General features: G+C 34.3%; 1 protein-coding gene across 1 annotated transcript in view; it reads left to right on the top strand.

Moving 5' to 3' along the window:
- The window catches only part of MEIS2 (Meis homeobox 2), a 223,724-nt gene that overhangs the window by 11,674 nt on the left and 190,540 nt on the right, over positions 1–21,510 (top strand). Inside the window, 1 exon segment of the mRNA XM_001370551.5 lies at positions 5,219–5,333. Within this exon segment, the coding sequence (XP_001370588.2) occupies positions 5,219–5,333 (115 nt within the window).

The following is a 21,510-nucleotide window of genomic DNA, read 5'->3' as shown; positions in this document are numbered from 1 at the left end:
ACAATGCTAATATTTTAACTTACCAAAACTGTCTTAGTCCCATTGTAAATTAGATTTGATAAAGTATTATAGGCTGCTTAGGAGAACTTCAAGAATATTCCACTTATGGGCCAACACTTGGGATGCTTCTTAAGTATGTTTGAGGAGGCAAGGGAGGACACTTAAAGACTTGATAGTCAATAGCTTTCATGTCAATTTCCTGTCAAGTATAATTACACTATTTAAATCATTAAAGGTTATGAGGTTGAGAGCTTTTAAAAAAATGTAATTGTGATCAGATGACCTAAAACAAAGTTTCATTTGAAAACAGTTAGTTGGAAATTGTAGAAAAACTTTTTTATTAGTTCATTTTGTCCTTTTATTCAATTTCATTATTCTTTGGAAGGTACCCCCCTCCAATGTTCTACCCAATTTACAGCATAAAACAAGTCATATATCCCTTGAAGAAACATTTCTAGTAAATGGGAGGGTAATTTACAGAGTATTCTGACTTTATGGTAGTTGGTGGCTTATTTCTTCTAAACCCTTATTGAATAGCTGAGAGAAGACCCAAGAACTATTTATAGTCTTTAAGAAAATTTCACATTTTAGAAATGCCCAATATTCTTCCTAAAATTCTTGTCAAGTTCAGAGTTATAAGAGAGGGAAATTTTTTATTTTTATTTTTTTGTAACTAGGCTGAGAATATTTTTTAATACTTTTTGGAAACAAACACTTCAAAATATGAGATCTCCAATGTTAATCTTAAATTTTTTCCTTCTTGTTTTATTTATGTGATGTCAAGAGGAACAAAAACTGTCATTTCCTAAAAAAATTTGTTAGCAGCACAACTTTGTTTTGATATTATATCTCTTGCTTTTTATTATTAATAGATCTATCAAGTTAAATCAGCTTTTCATGCTCTATTTGCTTATTTGGAAATATCTTACTATATATGTTTACCATTGCTGTTTACCAAGCAGCCCTTAAGAATCTGTATACTAAGTTATTTTTATTCCATTTTCTAAAGGCATATGTGATTTTTGGTTCAATGAATATATTATGGAATAACTATTCAGACTAGAGAAAAAGCACATCTTAACATTTGTTAGTAAGAAAAGATTGTGCATTTATAAGAGCTACCTTTAAACTTGTAAGATGAGTTTCAAAATATCTTAGAGAGGCCTTGTAGGATAATAAACTTAGTTTCTTTTTTCTGAAGAAGGATGACACATTTTACTTTTTTCAGCTTTCCATTTACACAAAAGATTTGCACTTTTTGACCCATTGTCCTTTGGCAATAGAAAAGAAGTGAAAAGTATTAGATAGTTTAAGAAATAAGATATCTATGAATAACTAGGACTTAATTCATATTATCTGATAGCCAACATACCTGAGAACATGCCTTCCCCAGTAATGTTATAATAGTCTAAAATGCTTGAAGTTTTCAACAGATTTGCAGCATCGGCAAAAGACAAGCATGTCAGATTTGCTTCATCTGCCTAGAGACTCTTGTCTTCTCCAAGCTCTTTTCTAGATTTAGCAAAATTCAATGATCGTGCTAAATCAATTTTTTTTTTAACTTTCAAGGGAGAAAACACTGGCAAAATTGTGTTTCCTTGGAAAGACTGTGTGTGTAAATGAGAAACAGCGGATAGCAGCAGAGTGATCTCTTGTGGCCCTGTGACTACAAGCTTTTCCCATATTGTCTCCTGCTTTTATATTAATTACAACTTGCATTATCAGCTGTGAGTCTGTAGCCCAGCAAATAGAAAATACTGCCCCTTGAGACCTAGCTTCTTGTATCTATTTTCCATCTCTTTCTCTTGTACTCCACTCAGTATTCACTGCTTTCCTCCTGGTAACTCTTCTCTTTAATGCAATTATGTAAGAGTAAGGAGAGTACCATATTTGACTCCCAATTATTAAAACCATTGGGAATAGAAACATGTATTCCTGGCTTCTTCTATCTTCACAATATAAGGTTGTGCTTAATGATGAATTACCAGGTACATACTCATGTTAATTTACATATGTGTATACATTAAATCATACATATACACACACAGTGAAGTGTATATTAACATTATTGCTATATTTCATATTGAATGTGATCAATTCTCCCTTTAATCCTCAATGTATATACATACACGAGTTGTAGAAGCATCTATATCTATCTCTGCAAAGCACAATAATCTATGTAATGAAAGCAGAATAATACTTTTAGGAACTATATTTTCTGTATGTCAGTTTTGTTTCTGGAACCACAAAACTTTTGCATATCATTGGGCAGAAAGTCAGGAAGTTTGTTCTTGAGGGATATAAATGTAGGGGAAAGGAAAAAAAAGGAGTTGGGATGCACATAGATATTTCAACCCAAGAATGAATGGTATTGAGGTAATAGGACATGCTTTGTTTGTTCAGACTGTCTACAGGTTTAATACCACCAAGAAGAAGCTTAATTTGCCAGATCTTTAAATATCTCTCTCTGTATATAATTAACTCTTGCCTGTAACTAATGGGAACAATTTATGGTCTAAGCATGATCTTTGAAGACCTAACATTCCTGGAGAACCACAGGTCCAATTTTTTAGGAGAGTGATTTGTTCTTTATTCTTTTAAAGTAGACAACTATCATACAATTTAGTATTTGTACATATCTGAAACTCACCCGTAAGATGCTCTGAAGGCACTTTATGACTCAAACAACTTAAGATACTTTATAGAAGAGGCTTACAGTTTGGTTGTTTTGCCGTTGTTTAATGGAGGGGAGAAGAAAGAGAAAAGAGGGAACACAGATTACTTTGGTGAACTTCCACAGATACAGGAACTAACTTGAAAACTTAGGGCAACTGCAGGTCTAGCTCCTCTCTAGAACCCATCCTTTTTGAAAGTAATATTGGCTCATGTAGATGACTTTTTTCTGTCTCTTTCTCTTAACTAAACATTGCCACATTGTTTTCCTCAAGAAAACCATCTCAAGAAATCTGATGAATTCTAAATCAATACAGTCTGTCAATCTGTAACATGGTCTTTAAATGTAGGTCAAAACTCATCTCTGACTGGTGGAGACAAGCAAGTGTTTTCCATAGCGGGAAGTCCTCAGCTATTCATTCCAAACCTGTCCATTTTTCAAACCTGGAAGCTTGCTATGGTCATATTTGAAAGAATACATAATAGATTAGATGACATTTGCCTTTAAATGTAGCTGAAGTGTTAGTGGTTAATTACTGTAATTTTCATTGAGGTAAGATGCTTTCCTAGCAGCTCCCTTAATCAAAGAGCCTACTGTACTTAACATCTTTTGCTGTGCACGCTAAAAAAAAATTAGCCTAGGTGAACATGTTGCAGTTATTACATTTTCTAAGAGGAAGACTCTAGCCCGATGTTGTTGCAGGGCTAAACTCATGCCAGGCTATTGTTTCTTTCCTCTTTTCATGTAATTCTTCCAGTTCTTTATCTGATTACCATCCGGCAAACAGCTGACTCTAAGAGGCTACAGAGGGCTGAAGAGCCCCTGTCTGCTGTTTGCCTTCAGCTTGAAGCTATTTGAGTGGTTTCCTAACTCAGAGATTAAAAAGAAGAGCTCATAGGCACAACTCTGTCTTAATCTAGGCAATGGAGAAACTTGTTTTTGTTTCCATTTCATTTCCTTCTGTTGTTCCATTCTCCTATTCTACTTTTAATGTAAATATATAGATATATAATATATAATATTCATATAGTTTGTACATTCAAGACACTTCTGCTCTATGATTTCCTTTGTTTCCATTTCTGCTTGCTGTTACTTATTAATGGTAATGGGATTCTGTTTTTTTCATGTAGTTATCTATCATTACCCTTCCATAAAGCTTTTGGATTAGTTTAATTAATTTAAAAAAATCTCATGTTAATTCCCAAACTATTCTTTCCCAGTATTTTGTTTTGTTTTTGTCTGTTTGTCTTCCCAGTTTTTTGACAGTTCTTCAAAGAAAAAATAAGCTTGTTAGTTGTTGTTGTTTTTATAAGAAGATATTATGTCTAGGCTTGCAAGAGAACTTTTGAGTTCTGTACTTTACAATGCTGATTTGATGTGGAAACCAAACCCTGTCTAAATTTTTTTTAAATCAAATGGATGAACTATATATAGTAGCAGTTTGGTGAGATTACTTTCAGATGGCTCCAAATATTTACATACGGTGTATAAATAGCATGTGTATGCTTGCTTGAAGCTTTATTGATTGATTTATGTTGGGATGGGCATCATTTGCTAAGGTTGGCATTATTGTTGGGATTCTCTTTTGGGAGCTGCTGAGGGGATGCTTCTGAAAGTTGCAGCCAAGTGCTTAATTTAGATTGTCGCATACAGGTGACAAGTTGTGCAGGTCCAGCCCTAAGGCTGATCTGTTTCATGTGTTCTTACTCTCCTTTTCTGCCAGAGGAAATTCCATCTCTTGCCTGCCTTCATGTGGTGCTGATAAAGCCTTTCCTGTACATTAGAATTCCTGTTTTCCTTTAAGCAACAGCAGGGTATTGGGAATGATCAGGAAAGGGGAGGAGGACCAGGAGGAGAATACACTCAGCAAAAGTAGCACTGAGCTATAATTATTTTCCTCACTTTCCCCCCTTTAGATAGTTATTTCCCCCTCTAATAAAACTAGTGGGCAATGAATTAAAATTTACTGGCTGGCTAGTACATGGAGTTGAAGTGGCTATTCTTGCCATTTACCTAGTCCAGAGTATTCTCATTTTATTAGACTTTATATTAAAGCTGTAATAAATTAATACATTTATACATCTAAATGCTATAGTCACAGTTAATTTTTCAGTGAATCCTCCTTTAAAGAGTTGCTAATACCATTTTTTTCCCAGCATTCCAGTTTGGGATTCTATGAAACATTTCAGAATGATTATAAAATACCTAGAGTAAGAACTTTATCTGAAAATATGACCAACTTTTTAGAAGTTGAATCCCTTGGTTAACACCTTAAGAGAAATGTTACTAATTCTTCTAAGCAATTTCTTTTTTTCCACTTTGTTTTTCTATGTACCTACTTAAGCTATATTATGCAAATGTGTTAGTGTGGCATCAACATAATATAATTCTGATTTTGTAAATACTAATGTGTTTCTCTCTCTCTCTCTCTCTCTCTCTCTCTCTCCTCAATCTTGATCCTCTTCCAACTCTTTGCTCCTTGGGTCTTCATTTATGACTGGAATGAAAACTGGGGGAAAAAATTACTTGGCATCCTGATACCAGAATCCTTCATCTTGGAGAGACCATGATGATGCAACCTCAACACACTCAGCAGGCACCCCAGGTCCCTCCAGTGGGGGCCATGCTTCCCAAAGTGGAGACAACAGCAGTGAGCAAGGTAAAAGGTCAAGCATTTTCCTTCTGCAAAGTAGGCATGACTAAAATAACTTTAACATTTTATGATATCAGTACATATACCTTAGTGTAAACACAAAGCAGCAGTCAGGAGAGTTCAATCAGCTTTAATTTAGGGAGACAGTATTTCCTTTTCTTAACATACTTTACTTTTAAAAAATAAAAATTCAAAGTGAAATTATTTAGCCTTACATTGCAAAAACAATTGATTAGTTCTGCCAATTTTTTTTTTTTATAAATCTGGTCCTACAGTTTGTTTTTAAGTGTTCTAAATAATAAATAGTATAATAGACCCATTTTATAGCTGCAATTCAGAAATTTGTATTATACTATGAACAGTGAATTTAACTTATAATATCAATTATAAAAGGCTTCTTTAATAAAAGCGATTAAGCCAATAAGGCAGAGAAGAGGTAAAAAAATGTCTTTTTTTATTTGCTTTTGAAGTGCTACACAGTTTCTCTCTATGGAATCCATTAAGTAGGAGATTAATTTGGAAATTCCTACAAATTATGTGTCCCAGTTTACATTTTAGTGTTCCTGAATGGTTGGGTTGATAACTATAGTTCCAAACCTTAAAAGCCAAGACAAACCAATGGTTGAGGGAGGATGACAAAATCTAATTTAGAATAGATCTAACTGTTGCAAACTCACCAACTAGACATAGAGCAGCTAGTTCTTGGTAGGAATGACTCTTCCATGGGTAAAATGGTATTTTAAGGGAAGATACATTATTGAATGTAGGCCAGGAAAGTGTATAGATTTTATTTTAAAATATTTTACACTGGATGGTGTCTGATCTTCTAGGTCTATTTAATTTCTATTATGAGCATGTTTATAGCCCCAATATTTAAGCATTAGATAGGCTTCTGAGTAGAGGACAGGTTAATAGCTTGAGCTGTCATCTCCTGTGTGTGCCAGTTTAAGTAGGGGTATGAAGGGATGCTTTCACTTCTTCATGCTTTAGAGTGTGCCTTTGGATGACTGTTGTTCTAGGAGAATGCTAGTGGTTGGAATAGACTCCTTTCCAAGAGCTATTAACTTGTAAATGGGTTAAAGCATATTCAAATTTTAAATAGACTTTTAAGTAATCTAGATCTGAAATAGAGAAGAAGGTCAGTAGGTAGGAAATTGTGAAAAATATTCCTGATTTTAGTAGAGGGTGTCTGCAGTGTTTGTAATGTGTCTGAGGGAAAGCTAAACTATATGGTGTATTGATCCATAAGTCTAACTGACTTGCTATCTGCCACCAACCACTTACTACTTGATTATAAGTCAGATCCATGTGTACATAGCAATGTACTTTCAGTAAGTTCAATTTTATTGTGTTGTCCACTTCTCCTTTGCCCTCCCATTCTAAAATAAAAGCTATTTGCAGAGCTAGAAAGGGTTAAATCTATCTATTAATTAAATACAACACCCTAAACATTCTACAAAAGAGAGAAAAAGGAGAAGCTGATTTAATGGTCTAATGAGGCCATCTTCCAGAGACTTGTTTTGTGTGCGGCTTGCTTTGACCTTTCGCTTTGCTCAGGAGCCCAGCGCTTCATTTTTCACATTCTTGCAATTACGTTAACGCTTCAAGCATTTCTGACTCCAAGTCAGCTAGCAACACCAGGCATAACTCAACACTGTGAGTTTTTCTCCTCTCTGTAGATTCATTAACAGGTCACCAAGGTCCCAACTGAAATTTAAAACTGACTGGTTCTGTTGGGTTAGTTGAATTATGGCAAAGGAGATAGCAGGAAGGGGGCTGAGAGAAGGGGAGGAGAGAGAGAGAAGACCCTAGGGTTTGGGGCAGAGAATACTTGTGTAAACCCCTAAGGTATATAGCTTTATCATTCCAACCATTTATTTTTTTGGCAGGGAAAATAAAAGATTTGAACATGTCTTAGTTGACTGTTTCCCTTATTTGGGGGTAACACATTCAACTATGTTCTGGAGGACGAAAATCTAGAAGCCTTGGGGGGGGGGGCATACCAACTGATTCAATGCTGATAGATTTGATTCCTGTAGGATTTTGTTCCTTTTAATCATATCTTGGTGGGTTTAAATATGGACATGGTAGCTTATATGAATAAGAACTAGGGCATCAATAATCTTTACTATACTATAGTTTAAAGAAAGTGTTAACATTAGAAAATAGAATCTAGTTTGATATGGGGAATTTTATACCTGGCTTAGCACCACATTAATTATTTCACACTTGGGAGTGTTGCTGGACATAAGAAAGTAGCCATAGTAAAGAATGCCATTTAGCATTTCTAGAGCAGATAGATTCTCAATAGTTTCTTTGTTTTGTTTTGTTGGTGTGTGTGTGTGTGTATGTACACAGACCATGCTTGATTATACATTGCAGTGGAAATGTCTGAAATAGGGGTCTTTATAATAGTTTGCTATTTTGGCCCCCAGAATTGTCTAAGGTGGCTTTCTGTGGGAAAGATTAATTATCTGCTTCAGGGCAAAGTCAACAGAGATATTGACTGAAATCACACACGTTTATCCTAGGTTAAATCTTAGGGTTGATGCATAATGCAAAACTTAGGTTGGGAGCTTTTGGCCCTTTGTATTAAACATTGTAGTGTATGACTTTGCAAGTCTTATTTGTAGTCCAGAAAATAATTTTTTTTGGTTATTCAAAATTTATTAGCACAACAGGCATATGGGAATCTGCAAAATGATTCAGTTTCAAAACAAATTATGATAAACAGAAAAAAATGAGAATGAATTGTACTAAATACAATGTTTTCATACACATTTTAAATTAAACTTTAATAGCCATATGTTATAAAACAATACGTGCATTTATGATGCTGTATTATTCTTTTGAATGTTCTTACTATATCGATTGAATGCATATCTCTCATTTGTAACCTCAAAATACCTCATTTTATGACCTGATAGTGAAAGAGCTATGGTTACACAGGTGAAAGGTCATCTTTCCCCACCCCCCACCCCACCCCTAGACTCCATGCTCTTACAAGAAATTGAAAGGAAAAAAGCTCACATTTTCAAAACTGGGGTGGGGGGGAGAAAGAAAGAAACTTTCTAGCATATAAAGTCCCAGTGGAAGTGCATCATTTTAAGACCCATACAGCCTCTCTGCATCTAGTGACTTGTCTTGCTTAAAGAAGGTTAGTTAGACAATTTGACTTATTAACTATTTAGAGTGTAGAAAGAAATCTAGCCTTTCAGAGACAGAACTAGGCTTCTGACCACTTATTCCAGGCCCTGGGAAGTCACTTTTCCTCTTTGTCTCTGGTTCCCTACCAGCAAAATTGGGTTGTTAATACTTGGGACTCTTTCAGTATTAGCTCCATTATCCTTCATTGGTTGTTTTGACTGAGCAAGGACTTTAAAGCAGGCCCCTTGTTCACAGAGTACTCTGAGAGTCTTGGATGAAAGGCACGATATATGTACAAAGTATTATTATTATTATTGATGTGTATGTGTAACTCCCATTAACGTTGATGGGAGTTATGCATGTGAATTGGCAGGAGAATAGACCCCTCAGTGTTTAGAGCACATGAAATTTACATTTTTTCCACTGCTGTAATTGAGATGTTGACAAATTGGAGAATATTGATGAGCCTTTGTTTTAAGTATTTTGTGCCAAGTTTGTTTTATTTTTCCTGGTTTGAACAATGGTGTGGGTTCAGCAGCAATGAATAAAAAGGGTAGAGTAAAGATAACTTTGTATTTCAATATTTTGATGTGCCAATATGAAATAAATTGTCTTAGGCAAATGGAATATGCTGTTTTAATCATTAGCTATGCATGAAAGAAAAATTGATGTTGACATCTTTGCTGTAAAATCGTTGTAATGGGGCCTTCCTTACAATTCATTTTTGTAAAATTCATTTTGTACATTTTGCAGCAATTGAACAATCCCTGCACTGTGAATAGGCAGGATTCCCAGAAATACCGAGACAGTTGGCCCAGTAACTGCTGAGCTCACACTGCACGCCACACGCACATTAACCATACTGTTGCCAGATCCAGTTTAGCCTCAATACGTTAACATTTAAGCACCCACCCATCTCTTTTCTTTCAATATACAGTATTATATGAGCCAGTACATCCCTCCCCACCCCACCACCCATTGTCACCCCACACCAACCATTTATGGATCTATCTATCATCCGGTCAATGGGGCAAGACATTTGTAGTAAATCTTTTATATATTTATTTATCGTACAGTTTTCTTGTCATACCGTTGAAATCTTCAAACATTCCTCATTTTAAGGAATTTTAAGACTGAGAGGTGAGTGAGCTTCCAAATTTTTCTAAAATGTAGCTTAGCTCTTAACTCAAGTTCTATAGATAAAAAAAATGAAATAAGGATTTTTTTTTTCCTTTCCTCTGAAAACATACCGGCTATTAAAAAACACTTATATGTGCCCTGAATATGTTCTAGTGGGATTTCTTATTCATCCTAAGAAAACTCTGTCAATGGAATGTTTTCATAGTGGTAGGAATCTCTTTAAAATAACCCTAAATACAATATGACAGATGCCATCTGGCATAATCTTTTGCTAGTTGCTTTTAACTTTTATTTTTCCTACAGCTAAGTTCATCCAAAGCTGGTCACTTACTATAATGATATAGTAAATTATTTTTTCTTCTATCTATTCCTATTTGGACCAAAATTATTATTCAAGAAAATAAGTGAATAATAGTGTTGGGATATAGAATGCTGAAATTTGCATTCTTTCACCACCCCCACCCTTATCCCCCCACTACCCCACATCTCTCTTCATATAAAAGAGATAAGGATCTCTTACTTTTTCTTTTGGACAGACCACCAAATATTTTCTGGTGCTTCTCTTGGAAAATTATAGTCATAGCTGTTAGAAATAAAATAAAACACTGATAATTAAATGGTCTAAGAACATGTAAGTAGTTAAATGCTTTCTGGAGTTGTTGCTAATTTTGACTGATTTTTTCCTGTTTTCATTAACTTAGTTGAAAAATCTAGTGATGGAATCTCTGGGCTTTTTTTTTTTTAAACTTAGTCATGTAAAGGGATGTCTCCTGATGCCAGTTAGAGTTTAATTTAGAGTAGTAATTAAACTTGAATACTGCCTCATAAACAAAAGATAAACAATAAACCAGCCACGTTCCCTGCTGTTTCATAGCTTTCTTTCCCAGATGTTTTAGCCTGATAATTTTTACACAGTGAACTACCTAGTATGGAGTTTTGTGGACAGAGGTCAAAGATGAGTTCTTTGAAACAGGGTTTTGGGGGTTGTTTCCTTTTTTAACCAAAGAGCCAATGGACTTTCCAACATTTAGATTAAAAAATTTTGAGACATTAAAAGACACTTCTAAATGATTTTGTAACCAAGTCCACTTGCTTAAAGCAGATGTACTCCTTAAAAATCATCAGTTCATTCCTTGCAGATTTAGTTAGTTGTGTCTTTCAGAAGTACTCTGATAATACATTTCCTTTTTAGGGGGTAGTAGTGGGGAAAGGAACAGCTTTTTCCTTTTAATGTTCCATTGATGACAAGGAGTTTAAAAAAAAAAAGGTTGACAATTTTTTTCCTCTTTACAATCTTTTCTTAATTTCTTTCCATTTCTCCCATGTCTAACTTCTATCTTTGTTTTTTATCTGTTCTCCTCCTTTGGCTACTAGGGATCCTGTGCCCATTTCTGGACCTTTCCCCTGTCAGACACAATCTTTCTAATTGTCAGGTACTAGTAGGCCGTTCAAATGCAGAAGCCATGTTATTTTCACTGGGTGGGGTAATTACTGAAAGCTGAGAATAGCTGCACTAAAGACAGAGGGATACTTTCATGATCCCATTAGCATAAGAGTGGGTAAATTATTCATGCCAAGTGAGGATTCTATGGGGAAAAGTATAGTTAATGCACATAGTTTTTAAATGTATCCCTTTCTGCTCTGAGACTAAATTCTTGTTGGATTCAGTTCTCAGACGTTTACGGGAAAGCTCTAGTGGCATGTTAGATGCCGTTCATCTCTCTCTGTTTGCAGCACTCTCAATAGAGACCATCTGGCAAAGATCCAAAAGGTGATTAAACAAAATGATCAGCTCTTGTTGCTGTGTTACATGTCCAATACTCTGGATTAAAAAACATGACCCGCGACAGTCAGCTAGCATCCTTCCTCTCCCTACCCAATCCCCCCTCCCATTCTCCGTATAAGAATTCAGATGGTCCACAAATGTCTATGCCATCTTTGTGTCCTTATGGCCCATAATCATGAACAGGTTGTGTGAATGGTTCTTTCTGTAGCACTGTCTGTTCCCAGCAGCATAGAAGCATTTCATATTAATTGGGTCAGTCTAATGTTCATATTGACATGGGGAAGAATTACTAAAATTTATTCTTATAGTAGATAATGAAGATGTGTGTGTGCACGCATGCACGCACGCACGCGTGTGTGCTTTCTGCCATGAGGGAAGAGGGATCTGACAACTGGCTTGTGCAACTGATTAATTTTCCTTGAAACTGGAGAAAATCAAAGCATGAGGGGAAAAAAAAAACACTGTCATTCTTTGAAAACAGTGAACAAGCCTTTAAAACCAAACAAAATAGTTTAGGGGTGGAAGTGGATTGGGGGAGGGGGGAAAGAGGTGGTTAAGGAGGTTGGATATAGGAGTGGAAATCAGATCTAGTTTTAATACCACAATCAAGGATGAATTTAACAGGACCATTCAGAAGAGTACTCCCTTCCCATAAACAAGCTGATAATCACAGAGAATCTAACTCCCAATTAGCTCTTCCTTCCTTCACACTGATAGGGGTCTATGTCCTCCTTAAGTTCTGATATGTTACTATTGAGGCAGGCTTTTTTATGCCTTATTTTAATTTCAAAAGTTGAAAATGAGTTGTTCTTATTGTGAAGATATCCATTTAATGAGAAAGGTAATGTTCTTTTCAGCCAATCATTTCACGATTGAGTTAAGGTAAAAATGCCAAGATCTGTGAATAGGGGACAGATGTATCTTATCTTTGGGGGGTTGTACCAAATGCCAAATAGTAGTGTAAATTCAATAGAAACCAGACATCATGAGGAAATGATTGAAGAAATATTGAAATTAAATCTGTGAGTGGAATACATATATGCATACATTTATTTTACAACAGTATAATTAATTGCTTGCATTCTGGACTTTGCATAAAGCCTTAACTGAGTTTTAACAAGGGAGAGCTTAATAACCTAAGTTAAATGCATCTAAACTATAAAATAAATATTACTTATTGATGGTTATTCATAGAATGAGTTGACCTTCATTTAGTTCCAGGGGAAATATTTTAAGGTTGATGTTACACAGTAGATTTATTTGAAGGGAAAATGTCAAGAGGAGAGAAAGAATAAAAGATTTTTTACAAAAAAAAAAAGTACTATTTCAAATGTTTCAGAAGAAAAAAAATCACTAGTCCTGTCAGCTATTCTTAGGATGGAAGGTAAAAGCAATAGGTAAGAGATACAGATGCGCCCCTACTACACAGGGAGGGGAAGTGGGGTTCCCCTTGAGTCAGTGCAGTGTGGCAGATGAAAGGGACTTGCATAGCCTTGGGGGTCTTAAGGCTATTATAGGGCAACTCATGCTCTGTTATCATGCTGATTTTTCAATTGATTTTTGGCTATACAGTACTTGTTGAAGCCCTCTAGAGCATCAAACACAGCTTTATGTTACTATACATTGTAGTACACATGTTCTATTTTTTACCTCATTATCTTTACTTTGCCTGGTAACAATAGTTAACCTATGGTATGATTTCCCATCACTACCCTTTCTTTTAACCTGTCCCTCCCCCTTGTCCTCTCAATTCCTCCTCTCTTCTTCAACCAAAAATGTTTCTAGGAATTGGTACTATGTTGGTGAAAAATGGATTAACAGCAATTTTATTTGTCTCTATAATAGAAAACTTTTGCTTTGTATTTTATTTTAAAAATTGTTTTTATATCAAAGATGATTATAGCATAGAAATCTATTTCTCCTTTCAAATGTATCTTCCAAATTTCTTTAGTGATGCAAGTCTTCCAATGATGATAAGAGAAATCTGATATGAAACTTAAAGTGTATCATTTAAAATGTTTCTACTTTTGGGAGACGTTCCTTCTCCCTATCCCCACTTTCTTGGTCAGACTATTCTTTATTTAGAGTTTAAGAAGTATATTATATTGTACAGATCAGTTTTAGGAAGTTGAGATAAAATGCATTGACTTATTTTATTGGCCACAGAATTTTACTTTCTCCTTTTAAAGTGGGTTAATGGATTTAAAAATTGAATTAGCTTGAAAAAATTCTATATATATTGAGTATATATATTTTGGGGTCAGATCTCTTTATAATGAAACCTCAAGAGGCTATTTAAATACTCAAATTTTATTTATAAAATATTTCTTTAAGGATACTGAAATATAGAATCAGTTGAGGTTCAAAAATCTTTTATTTATTCACAAGTTTTTTGTAGCAATGCTGTTAGTTATGATGGGAGCTAACATATATGTGTGTCTGTGTATAAATATATACATAAATATATATGTATATATATAACATATGCCCTCTTAATTTATATATATAACTTAGAAGATTTATAATGGTACATACATTTTGGGCATAAAATAAAATAATTGAAATATAAATGTAATAGGGAAATACTAAGAGAAATCACTTAAAATATTAAATTGTTTACATGATGCATTAAACATTCATTTAACCCATGTTCCATCGTTATGACAATATGAACTTTGACAGTATAATATAGATAAAAGCAATCTGAAATCTTTCAATATAGAATATTATAATAGGAAATTAGTTTTATTAGGAGCTGGGAAAAATCTGGGTTCAGGTCCTAGCTCTAGCACTAGTTAGGTGTATGAATTTAAGTAAGTTGTTTGACCTCTCTGGGCATCTTTGGGCATTTTATATAGTCTTTGACTATGTAAGATAAAGGCATTGGATCAGATCAGATCTAAGTTCTCTTTAATTTCTTTTTCTTCTTTCTTTCTGTTTTTTTTTAATCTTTACCATCTGTCTTATTAACAATGCTAAGATACAAGAGCGATAAGGGCTAGGCAATCAAAGTTAAATGACTTGCTCAGGGTCACATAGCTAGGACATGTCTGAGGGCAGATTTGAACTCAGGTCCTCTCCATTCTAGGTCTGGCACTCTATCCCCTGACCTAACCATGTGTTCTGTCCCTTTCATTTCTAATGATCTATGAATGATTCTGGGTAATAGGCACAGAATCATACTTTTGTTGATGATTTTCCATATATTATAATTAATTATATTTTATCTTCAAATATATGGATTTATAAGAGCAACATATGAAAAACCTGATTCCATTGTCCTTTAACAATGGCCAAGGCACTGAACTTAAATGCTGGCTGTCTGTTCTTAGTTCTTCACCTCTTTAGTTGTTGTAGGACCATTGGCAGTTTCCTTATTCTACTTCAGATTTAGGTTCCTTTTCTGTCAAATGAAAATTGGGCCAGATTATCTCACAGGTCTCTTCTAGCTCAATGATTCTATGTTTGCATTCCTGTGCCTTATGGTTCTGTTGTGTTTGTGTACTTTATTTTTTTTTAAGTATTCATTTTCTTTCTCAAATTTCCAAGGCTGGTTACGATGAATAATGTCTTGGTGTCTCAGTATTTTTGTTTTAGGCATCAATAGCAATTTTTGTCATTTTGGCATATGAATGGCTATAGTGTTCTTTATTCCTTAGTTTTTGACCTTGTTGTCTGAAGGTAGGAGGAGCTGGCAAAAGAGATTAAAGCTATTAAAAATGGTAGGAATAATATCACACTGTCCTGTTTACTAAATATAAGGTCTGGTGTTTGTTCTTAGTGCAGTTAAGTCTCTGTTACTCCTTATTTAAATGAATTACAAATCTCTCTTATTTGGCTATCCCGTTCTTCAGCTAAGCATAATGATAATTGACATTCATTATGTTGACCCCAAGATGATATCCCAAAATCCTGAAGTTTCTTTTGTATCATAAAAAAATAATTAAATCATCTTCAGGATAGTTTAAATGTTAATTGTATTTTATATCACATTTGTTTGAAAATTCACAATTCATATTATATATATATATATATATATACGTTCATTCCATTAACCAGAATAAGTCTTTAATAAAGCTCTCTATTCTTTTACCATACTAGATGGCAGACATTTTGTTATAGTTTCAAAAGTATGCATTCATTTCTAATCTTGAAACTTTTTAGAGAAACAAAAGAATGCAAAAAAATTATAAAATTAATTTACTGGTGTTGGTTTACTTACCTCTGTTCATAAATGCTATCTCCAAAAAAAGGGAAAAGGGAAGGAAGGAAGGTAAGAAGGAAGGAGAAAAGGAAGGAAGGAAGGAAGGAAAGAAGGAAGAAAGGAGTGCTAAAATTGTATTATATACCCAGTGGGAAATATGAGGATAAGTTAATAAACATTAGGTATTACAAGGAGTAATAGAGTCTCCTTCTTGAGAATTCTTTAAAGACAGACCTTTATCCCTCTGGATTTAGATGTTTGAAGTACACATTTTCCATTCCTGTGATTCTTTTTATAAACTGTCTTCCTACCAAATGTCAAAAACAGACTATCTATTGAATCCTTAGTGGCCAAGAGACCAGGCTACAGTTGGAAAATGCTGCCTGCTTAAGAAAGTGGGTATTCTTTTGAATAAAGAGCACAGTAGCTCAATTTCCTATAAATTTCATAAAGACTAAAATTCACTGTAAATTGGATAAATAGAAATCCCCATTAAAACTATAGCAATATTTTGTTTTCCCAAGTAGTTCTGCAAACTAGAAGACCTCAAATGGGCACTACGTTTACAATTTTTCAACACTAGATAAAACTCAATAACAGTATCATTTTCAGATAGTTTTTGAGCATTGAAAGCATCCAGTCAATGCTTGATAATTTTCTTGTTAAATAAAAAATAGTAGTTTATATGATTTTTATTTATATAGCATCCAGGTCCACATTAATAATTTTTGTAAATTTAAAATTCTGTAATACTTCTGTAGATATTTATAACCATAAATACACTCAATCAACAGGACTGAGAAAAGACACATTGTAATGATATTTGATTGAGTTGGAAGAGATGTTGAGTCATTTAGAACTGCCTCTTCACTTGACAGATAAGGAAACTGAGTCTCGTAGAGGCTAAGTAAGTTGCCTCAGTTAGGAAATACTGTCAAGTATTCAAAAAACTTTTAATATTCTAAGGATTAAAAAAAAACTCAGAGATTTTGTCTTTTTTAACTAAGCAATGGGGATTACGTGACTTCACCAGGGTCACACAGCTAGGAAGTATCTGAGACCAGAGTTGAACCTAGGACTTCCTGTCTTTAGGCCTGGCTCTCAATCCACTGAGCCACCCAGATGCCCCTCTCAGTGTTATTTTGAAAAAAGTGCTTTGTAAATTGTGAAGTACTATATAACTACCAGTTATTCTTTACTGTTATTAATCATCTTTAGAAAAGTACAAATTTGGGTGAAATAATGATTCAGATAACACTTAGTTCCATTTTGAACAATATTACAAATGTGTTTTTAGATTTTATTATGGATTTTGGTTACAATATATTAACAAAGTTAGCGAGAAATCCAAGTCAAACCAAGCTTAAGCAAGGGGTTAACCTTTGTAGCCTTTCCTCTCTGTGGTTCTCACACTTCATATCTGACATTCTCCTTAGTGGTTTGCTCAAGCTTGCTAGTTGTTTGGAGTAACTTTGGGCTTCATCCAAATTCCATGTTGTAGATTATAAGCCAATCATGCATCTAAATTTCTATGGGAAAAATAATGTTGGTGCATATTTCTAAGAAGATGACTTTTATTGTTAATGCATAAGAATAATTTTCCTAACTGAAAGAAAAAAAAGAAATTCTCTAAGATCCTAAGTCTCCTGTTCTCTGGCTATCTTTTTATATAAATGGCCCTATTAACTGATATTTTCCTTATAATCATATTTTATAACCATTACCTTAATCAAGTGATATGCACTGAATGTCCCCTGAATATTTGGCAGTATATTAGGATAGCTCTCTTCTTCTTTTATCTCTATTTCTATCTCCAACTCTATCATCTCTCTCTATATATATACATATATATGGTACCCTTAAAGAGTTTACAATGTAGAGTACAATTTCAGTTATTGCTAACCACATTTTGCTACATGTTATATTGGGGGAAGAATATTCTTCGAAAGTATTTGCTGAGATAAAGGTCAGGAAATACTGTTGCAAAAGTCATGGAAGAGTAATCCCTACACAGGTATATATGAGAGAGGAAAGAAGAAGAAATATTTCCTTTTGGTTGTAAGTTGAGTGACCATTCTTCTGAGATGAAATAGGGCCACCTGCAAGTCTTCAAGGGTCAAGAAGTATAGAGCCCTAATTTGTCCTCGTTTCACTATTCCATAGACCATTAGTACAGGAATGTATCAGAACTAACCTGACCACCATGTAGTCATGTGGGACTTTGCCTTGGGGACATTTTTGCCTTGATTCACAGTTGAGGAACAATTTGCTTGTTCTATGGTTAAGACATGATGGGGCCAGGACTAGGGTTCATCCAGAGGCTGAATTCATTCACCATTATAATCAGGTAATTTAAAAGTAAAATAGCAAATAAGAGGTTCTTAATCTTTTGTGTGTGTGTGCCATGGATCTCTTTGGCAGGATGATGAGACTTATGAACCCCCTTCTCAGAATAATGATATTAAATAATTGAAATGATGCTAAATTTCAAGTAGAGGTTAGTGAAAATAAAGATATAGGATGATTTTTTCCATCCAAGTTCACATATTCTGAAATATGTCCAGGAGGACTATGGACCCAGGATTAAGAAGCAATGCCATATTTTTTTTCTTGTTTTTATAAACCATTTTGTCATGTTCTTTCTAAGCATGACATAATATTTTCTTATATAGCTATCCCTCATTTAATGAACAAAAAGCTTTGGGGCAAAATTTACTAGGAAAAAAAGGAAAATGCATTTTCTAATCAACTTTCACTATAAAATGAGAAATAATTTTACCTGAAAAATTTACTTTCTGATTGAATTGCATTCAAAATTGAACTCTGATAGTATTAAGTCACAGTCAAAGCAGTTTCAGAGTGGGATGGGCTTCCAAGTTTAGAATCAGAAGACCTGGATTCATACTTTGCACAGGTCTCTACTTTCTCTGAGCTTTTTTGTCCTCGTCTTGAACAGGAGGGAATTGCACTGCGTGATCTCTTAAGGGCCCTTCCAGCTCAACATTTGTGGACTATAGGAGTGTGATAAGAATCATAGGATCATAGCTCTAGAATGGAAGGGACCTAAGGTTACCATGGCCAACCCCCTTATCTTACAGATGAGGAAATGTAAACCCAGAGAGGTTAAATGACTTGTCCAAGGTTACACAGATAATAAGTAGCAATGCCTAAATTCAAACCCGAGGTCTCTGACCCAAGATCCAGTATTCTTTCCACTTTACCACATTGGAAAATTCAAGACTAATTATATTAAAAGGAAAAAAAATCTATTATATAAATATGTTGATCAGTACTTTGGAATATTAAAGCTATTTCCTCACCTCCTCCTCCAATAACATGAATAGGGTGTTTCCATTGTGAACTATTGGAGAAATCTTGTGTCATGCTAATGAGTAGCAGAAAGCCTGATCATATGCCCACTTGTGTCTCACATAAACCCTCCTACTTCAGAAGCAATAAGCCTTGAAGATTTTGCCATTTGGCTAGGTTTTTTCTGTAGCCTCAAACTACCTTAACACTTCTAACTTTACATTCAAGATAATTCTTTTTCTTTATCTTTCTGAATTTTTCCGTACTTAAGCTTTTTGGCCTCTTTCCACCCATCTTGCCTGGTAACACCTATATAGTTTGTTATAGTGTCCTTAGCCAAGAATAAATAGCAGCAAATAAAGTTAAGGAGTGGAATTTCTAATCTAATCTAATCCTTTTTAGCTGCAGAGAAAGATTTCAATGTCTGCTATCTGTATGTGTATATATATATATGTGTGTGTGTGTGTGTATGCTTCAATTTATACCCCCATAATTCATTGTACTAGTAGACCATCAATGGATGTTTTAGATGAATGAATGTAATTTTATGACAATGAGTCAATGTCCAATAATCTGCAACAAATGTGGAGGTTGTATGTATACTGACATGTATACATGACAGTTGATAGATAGTTTCCTCATTATGGGGTATTAGGACATCAGAACTTGTTGAGTTTATCAATATAGAGATCACTTTAATATTGTAGGGAAAGCTAGGTTCACAAGCTAGAGGTTCCATCAGAGACAACATGGCAGATAAAAAGGATAGTGGCAAAGAACCCTCCACTTCTACAAGCTGAAGGGAGTGTCAATATTCTTTAGAGAAAATATGTGACAATTAATTAACTTCATAAGCTTAGGATCTAGCTAAATGAAGGACTCTGAACCACTTTATCAACTCTAGAGAACCAATGCTTGAGTTTGTTTTCTGATATTGTTCCTTGTGTATGCATTAAGACTTTCTGAATTTTAAACCTGCTGATTTCTATGAATTCTTCTGTTATTTTAGATGAGAATCTTATAACAATTTACTGAGAGTGCTATCCATTCCCCTGCCCCCACTATGAAAGGGCTTTGAAGGAGAACTAGAGAAAGGTGTTGAATTTGGGAGAAGTTTTAAGCAAAAGGGAATCTTCTTTCTTGATATCTTCACTGTGCTTTAAAGCTATAGTCAATATGGACAGGAAAGAAAGTGTACTTTTAATGTCCAAATGACATCTTTTCTTTTCCTGCCCCATTCTTCTTTTTCCTGATTATTGAACATTTTTTATCATTCTTTCTAAGGAGACATCTTTGGGTATCTCATCCATATGCTAGCATATAGTTTGCTAAAACCGTAGGCTCTTGGATGCTTTAAACAAACCTTTTTTTAATACACAAAACATGTCTATGAAATACCCTCCTCCTTTTCTTAATAAACTCCAAAAAGGTAATTTTTGCTTTTAACAATTCATACCTGTCAGGTATGTTCTCAAAAAGATACTTCATTTACAAATGATGTAAAATTTAATGAAGATAACTTGCTGCCCTGAGAAAATAATTAAAATCCCATGTCATCTTTATAATCAAATGGTTGCTACCCTTCTATTATTTCTTTATTGCAACCTTTTATTTTTATTTCTTCAACATAAACTGCAGTCTGAACTATTATTTGGCTCTTGTTAAAGATTTTCATAGAGTGATTTATGCTTTTGAAAAAAATAAATTCTTTTCCTGTTAAAAAAAATATGATGCCCAATTCCACTGAGTCAAGTAGAGAGGTAAAGAAATAGGATGACAAGGAGCAAAAGTATCATTAATTAAAGACTTAAATTTTAATCTATTTGGCTTGCAGATAGCACTCTAAACAGTAAATAATCAGTAACTATGAAGCAATGACTCTGGCTCTAGTTTATATAATCCTGATCCAGAGCTAGAAGGGACCTCAGAGATCACTTAGTCCAACCCCCTCATTTTACATACAAGGAAACTAAAATCCAAGATCACACAAGTAGTTGGCATCAGAGGAAGAATTTGAACCAGACCCTTTAACTTCAGGCAGCACTCTTTCTCTTGAATCTCATTGCCTCTAAGAATGTTTTAACATTTTAAAGTTATATTTCTTCAGATTCCTTAGTATAACCATTTAATTCTTGACCAGGCTTCTTAAGATCAAGCTGGAAAGGAGCTCAAAGGACATCTAGTCCAAAACCCTCATTTTACAGATGAAGATAGGACAGTGTAGTCCAGGGAAGTAAAATAACACAAGCAGTAACAAAGTTGGTTTTTGAGACCAGCACCTCTGACTACAAGTCTAGCATTCTTTCTATTCCAGATTTCAATCAGTATGTACCACTATAGTCATGATATACTTGGTTTTGTCATGATACAAAAAAAGAATCCTACCACATTAATTTTTTTAATTCAAAGAAGAAAAAAGATTCTCTGCTCATATCATCAGTGAGTTATGCAATTGAAAAATAACATGACCAAGAAAATCTGTCAAAATGTGTGTATATGTTTATAGGTACTTTGATAAGAATTAAATAATATTTTCCAGAGACTTTTTAAAAGTTTACTCACTAAGATGCCTTCATGAATATTTTAAAGATATCTTT

This window comes from Monodelphis domestica, chromosome 1, assembly GCF_027887165.1.
Source record: "Monodelphis domestica isolate mMonDom1 chromosome 1, mMonDom1.pri, whole genome shotgun sequence".
Lineage (NCBI taxonomy): Eukaryota > Metazoa > Chordata > Mammalia > Didelphimorphia > Didelphidae > Monodelphis > Monodelphis domestica.
Note: the sequence above shows the minus strand (reverse complement) of the source record. Positions and strands in the feature narration are given on the sequence as shown.